The sequence below is a fragment of the Bison bison genome, unplaced genomic scaffold (assembly GCF_000754665.1).
Source record: "Bison bison bison isolate TAMUID 2011002044 unplaced genomic scaffold, Bison_UMD1.0 scf7180017864201, whole genome shotgun sequence".
Taxonomy (NCBI): Eukaryota; Metazoa; Chordata; class Mammalia; order Artiodactyla; family Bovidae; genus Bison; species Bison bison.
In genome coordinates, this window is record NW_011494773.1 from 2,832,156 (window position 1) to 2,838,065 (window position 5,910).

Below are 5,910 nucleotides of genomic sequence, written 5' to 3' on the forward strand. Positions count from 1 at the left end.
ACAGAACAGGTCAGAGAATCCAAGATAATGGTGAATAATGTTTCGATGACAAAGCAGTGTGTTACAATGGGTGAGCAGGGATGTGACTATTCTTGTGCTTCATGAGTAAGTAAAATAATATTGTTCTAAGGTGGTGGTTTTTCAACCATGGCTACCCATTGCGATCACTTGCATACATGCTAAATTGCTCCAGTCGTGTCTGATTCTTTGTAATCCTATGGACTGTACCCCTTAAGGCGCCTCTGTCCATGAGCTGCTCCAGGCAACAATACTAAAGTGGGTTGCCATGCCCTCCTCTAGGGGATCTTCCTGACCCAGGGACCTGTGTCTCCTATGTCTCTTGCATTGGCAGGCAGATTCTTCACCATTAACGCCACCTGGGAAGTCCTTGAAAACTGAAAGTGAAGTCGCTGAATCATGTCTCACTCTTACAGACCCCATGGACTGTAGCCTACTAGGCTCCTCCATCCCCAGGATGCTCAAGGCAAGAATGCTGGAGTGGGTTGCCATTTCCTTCTCCAAGGGAAGCCCCTGGGGAGCTTTAAAACCTACTGATGCTCAGCCCCTCCCTCTGCCCCAGAGATGTGGTTGAAGAGCAATCTCGGCACTGGATTGTCTAAAACTACCCCTAGGTCTTCAAAGTTGAGAACCACCCCTCTATGTACTGATGTAAATGAATTGCATCTGGCCAGCTTGTTAAACCACAGACTTCTGGATCCTACCTCCAGAGTTTCTGGTTCAGTAAACCTGGACTTGAACCCAAGCATGTGTAATCCTAAGATGTCCTCAGCTGACACTGATGTTGCTGTTCTGGGGACCACACTTTGAGAAACCCTGTTATAAGCTATCGAAGTCAAGTCAGTCCAAGTTATGCTAAACATTTCCTCAAGTTTGGCCCTTGAACATACTGGTTAAAATGCAGTTTCTGAGTACCTCCGTCTACCTGCTGAACTAGAATTCTGAGACCCTGCAATTTTAAATGAGATCTTCAGGTCTTTATCTTGGATTCTATCATTTGTGAGCTACTGTGTAGCTTAATAGTTTTGTTTCTTGCTTCCAATACTGTTTTATTATGTAAATTGAATGCCTGGCAATATAAGGATTTTGGTCATTGTTTTATGCTATTTTTATGAGAAAAACTCTTATAGACTGAATTGTATTAGGTACTCTGAAGTACTAACAGAGCAAACCTGGAGGAAAAGGCTTTATCATGGGGCTTGTGGTGTAATAACAGACCCACTGTTCATGTAGTGGCAGTAATCCCAGTTGTATGTGAGAAATAACTTCATCTAGTCGTCTATTGATGGGCGCTTCGTATGCTTCCATATTTTGGCAATTGTAAGTAAAGGTGCAGCGAACACAGAGGTACATATTATCTTTTGAAATGGGTTTTTGTTTCCTTTGGAGACTCAGGGGTGAAATTGCTGGCTTGTATGCTGGTTCTATTTTTGTTTTATTTTTGAGGCATCTCCATACTGTTTTCCACGGTGGTGGCACCAGTTTACATTCCTACCAACAGTGCATGAGCATTCCTTTTCCTCCACATCCTTGTCAAAAGTTGCTGTTTGTAGAAGTAACTTTTAAAAGCATGCTTTGCAAATTCAGTACAATTAGGTAATTGTACTCAATGCAGGTAGTGTAAAGTTTCAGGAGCATCTTTCAAATGTTAGAAGATATTAAAATTACCAGAGGTGCTTGTTAAAAGTTCAGGTCCCAAGTGACAGTTCCAAAGAGTCTTAATCCTGAGTGGCATCTAGGAATCTCTAACAAAAATAAGTGATTCTGGTACAGTGGATCTAAGAAACCCATTTTAAGAAATAGTGGATTAGGGACTATGAAGGATCTGAGTTGCTGTTAAAGAATTTTCTATATCTTGACTATTTTTTCAATCAATGTCCTAAGCCTCAGCTAAAATACTAAAGTTCAGGATGTTGATTTTCAGCTGTGTGATATATTCCCCGACTTGTCTTTTTACTTTCATTGAGGTATTATGTAATCTGCTTTTATTTTGTCCTCCTTCATATAGTATTCCTCTTTTAGAAGAAGAAATGGAGGGGACATGGTTCAAATGAGGACTGGGTCAAATTTGCATTTAGCCGGATTTTCTTCCCCTTTATCCCACTTTTTTCCTTATTGTTCCCTCGTCTCTTGCTCCCCGTTTCTAGCGTGGGTCCATGTTCTGTGTTCTATCTGGGGCTGTCTTTGTGGCCATTGCAGTGGGCAGGAAGTAAAGGAGGGCCCCCAGACACCAGTCAGTCTCTGGTTTTCTCCCCAGCAGTGGGTGGGAGTGGCAACGGGTGAGGAGGCTAGAAGGAGACCTTCACAGCTCTTCTGTGCCATTTTGGTTTGTGAGTGTGGGTTTAATAGAACCAAATAAAAGAATTTTTTCACCAAACCTTAGGGTTCATGGGTGAGAGGGAGACAGGGTCAGGGATGGTGGTGAGGAAATCCTACGACAGTCAATGTTTTGTTAGTAAGTCAGGGCAACCTGTGCAAAGTGAATCTGAACCGATTTACAGTGTAGTCAGCGAGCCCTGCCAAGAGAACTCAAGTGTTCTAAATCACTGTGGCCATGAGAAGAATACTTCTTTTTCTTTCATGTTTCAGACTTCTTTTACCTCCACCTACTAAAATGTTAGCTTTCACCCTGGAACCCTCTCCAGTCAGATGCAGGGAAGGACTTTGATTGATTGAGTCACTGGCCGAGGTGTGGCAACAATGTCTGTTGTGGTTGGCTCATCTGTTGTCATGGTAATGTACCACCCTGGGAGAACCAGGGTGAAGTCCAAGTGTTTGGATCCTCAGAATGGATGGCCACACAGTGTTTCAGTGTTTTCAGTAAGAGGAGAAGTGATATGTATTCTTTACACTTTTCCTCTTTTATTCTGGGTCTCCTATAAACTGTGATAAGAGGTCTAGAGCTTGGTTAATTAAAGCTGTTCTATCTCTCTGTTTTTTTGCTTTCTTTCTTGAGGCAAGTGTTGAAGTGGAACTGCTGAATCTGAACTAGGTCAAAAAGCAGAGAGTGGACACGAACAAGTTCTGTATATAGCAACCCACTCCAGTATCCTTGCCTGGAAAATCCCATGGACGGAGGAGCCCGGCGGGCTACTCTTTGCAAGATTCAGACATGACTGAGCGACTTCACTCACTTTTATGAGTCCCTTATCGGGGTGGGAAAGAGAGATTCTCAAAGACTAAGATTTGTTATTTTGTTGAAATGTGTGCACACACGCACACACACACATCCAAACTCCCCCACCCACACCCACACACACACACACACACACCACAGAGAGCGAAAACAATATAGAGAATGAACTGGAGTGATCAGTTTTATGGTAGATGAAGAGGAGAGCGAGGAAAACAGCTAGAGAAGGGACAGTTTGAGGGAGAGAAAACAGAGTCACACAGAGATGGTCACCTTCCAGGTGTCTGTCTTGATAGCAAGACGAACACGGGGGATTTTTCTATGGAGGAAAACTGTGGAAACGTTCAGTTTAAGTTGCTGCCACCACCAGAAAGGGGGTTTCTTCCTAGAACCTTCGACGGCATCTGGTATTTTGCTCGTCCTGCCCCTGAGCTCAAGACTTTTTTTTTATTAAAGCATTCTTTTGGGAAATATTTGTTTCTTGAGGTTTTCTTTACTTTTTTTAAGGCATCCTCCCACCCTTTCCTCCCAGAGACTGAATCGTTTGTGTAAAATGTATTATCTATGTAAACAAGATGATAAAGTGATTTCTTATATCAAGGATTCAACCGAAGGTTAACTGACGCCTCATGAAACAGATAAATCACATATTGTAAAATTCCAATAAAAATTTTGAGTTTTGACCAAAGATCTCATTTCATCTCCCATAAATGCAAAGCTTTGGATGTATTTCTATCAGTGGACTATTTCTTTTCCAAAAGTCTTAAGTTTGAATAGTTGGTATACTCTAGTTAATTGGTATTTCCATTTTATAGATCAGGAAACCCTACTAAACTTGTTGTTTTAAGGTTACTGAATATGCTGTGTCTAAGTGTTGTGTATAAACCTGTTTATCATTCTCTTGTTCTGATTGAGGCAGAGAGTGAACCTCGCTAATTCTTGGCTTTCCTATACACCCAGGGCTATGCCTACTTTATAACAGAGGCTTGAAACTATTGTCAAACTAGATCAGTTGTTTTGTTTGAGTTCACAAAAGGGGGCAATGAGATGGCTGCGGCTAAACCTCCCCCCTCTCCCAAGCTTTTTGACTTGCAATCAGGAATGGCAGTGTTGGGCACATTGTAAGCCCTCAATGAATACCTGTCAATGGATTGACTGATGAGCTGACTCCAAACCCTATTACATTCTTTAGTACTTGTCCCATATGCTTCAACAAGGACTTTAGACCTTGCTGACTTGATTCGTCACATTTTAGACTTGTTATTTCTATTTTACAAAAAGAGTAGACAACACGACCACAAACCCAGTGACCTTCTGCATTTGTTTCCGTGGATAACCTTGAGATAAGTGAATGAAGTTTCTTAACTGTCTAATGAGACCAGTGATAGAGTGACAGGCTTCCTAATTAGTCAGCATTGCCCCTTCCCTCCTTTTAATGTCATTTTAAAGCTTTGTGTTGGTTACTAATCAATCTAGACTGTTACCCTGATTTAGCTGTTATCTTATGGTCCATTTGTAGGTCATCTGTGGGTTTTTGTCCTTCTTTGGTGTATCCTTATTACCACTCACTTCCCTGCTTCCATCCCTTACCCTCCAACCTCTCACCCCTTCTCATTTCCCCATAAACTTACTTTTTTTTTTTAAAGTTCCTAATGTGCTAATTCCTATTTTCTGATCCCTGTAACAAACAGCATTTCTAGTTGTCTGAGGAAGACTGAGCTCGATAAAAGACAGTGAACAAACACTCATTAAAAAAAAAGATATTCAGCGTTGGCTTAAGCAAAAGGACTGAAAGTATCTAGAACCCCTCTTCTTTGTGACTCCATCTGAATATTTAGCAGGAAAGTTACGTTTCCAGTTAACCTGCTACTCGACTTGCTGGGAATGAATTGGTTAACTCTTAAATTCCTCTGTGTTTCGTGTTTCTGGTAGCCAGTTCTGTGTCGCCGCTGAGGTTTCCTTACTGCCTTCAGCACGGAGACTTGGCTATGGAAAGGATGAATGAGAACTTTCTGCCAAATGTACATCATTGGTGAATCAAAAAAAAATTCAAAAATCAACTAACTTGGCTATTTAAACTGTGTTCTCTATTTTCCAAGAACTTGGCCCTCTATTATGTCTTTAAAAAAAAATTAAATACCAAGGTATTTAATTCTCACAAAGAGGGATTCTGATCCATGCTATACAGATGAGAGGCAACCAAAGTTTTTCTCCTTTCCAATGAAATAGAGAAATTAACCAAATTCAGGCAGAATTAGAACTCAGAATGTTCAGTGTTCTCTAGCCTTGAGAAAAATCCCAGGTGAGAGAGGCGGGTATGAAACTCACTGGCTAAACCCTAAGTAGACAGAACTCAAGGGCTTTGGAAAGAGGGCGGAGTTCATCTCATCTAACAATTTCATTTTGTAAATGGGGAAATCAAGGCCCAGAGAAGTATAGCTGGCCAAGGAGGATGTGAAATAAATGATGGCAGTTTTAGCTCCTGACTTACCTAGACTTACCTAGACTGCCAGGGTTCATTTTCCAGTGCATGCCTCCTTTTAAAGAAAGACCAAGTTATTCTTTATTTTTTTCCCCATACTTTAAACTTTTTATTTTGTATTGAGGTATAGCCAACATCCGCTGGATCATGGGAAAAGCAAGAGATTTCCAGAAAAACATCTATTTCTGCTTTATTGACTATGCCAAAGACTTTGACTGTGTGGATCACAATAAACTGTGGAAAATTCTGAAAGAGATGGGAATACCAGACCACCTGA

General features: G+C 41.2%; 1 protein-coding gene across 3 annotated transcripts in view; it reads left to right on the forward strand.

The window, feature by feature from the left end:
• The window catches only part of NRXN3 (neurexin 3), a 1,738,382-nt gene that overhangs the window by 252,837 nt on the left and 1,479,635 nt on the right, over nucleotides 1–5,910 (forward strand). The window contains exon 5 of one of the 3 annotated variants that reach the window (XM_010844399.1): nucleotides 5,410–5,419. The exons of the other annotated variants lie outside the window; for them this stretch is intronic. Within the exon in view, the coding sequence (XP_010842701.1) occupies nucleotides 5,410–5,419 (10 nt within the window). The remainder of the gene's footprint in view (nucleotides 1–5,409; nucleotides 5,420–5,910) is intronic. 3 annotated transcript variants of the gene reach the window in all.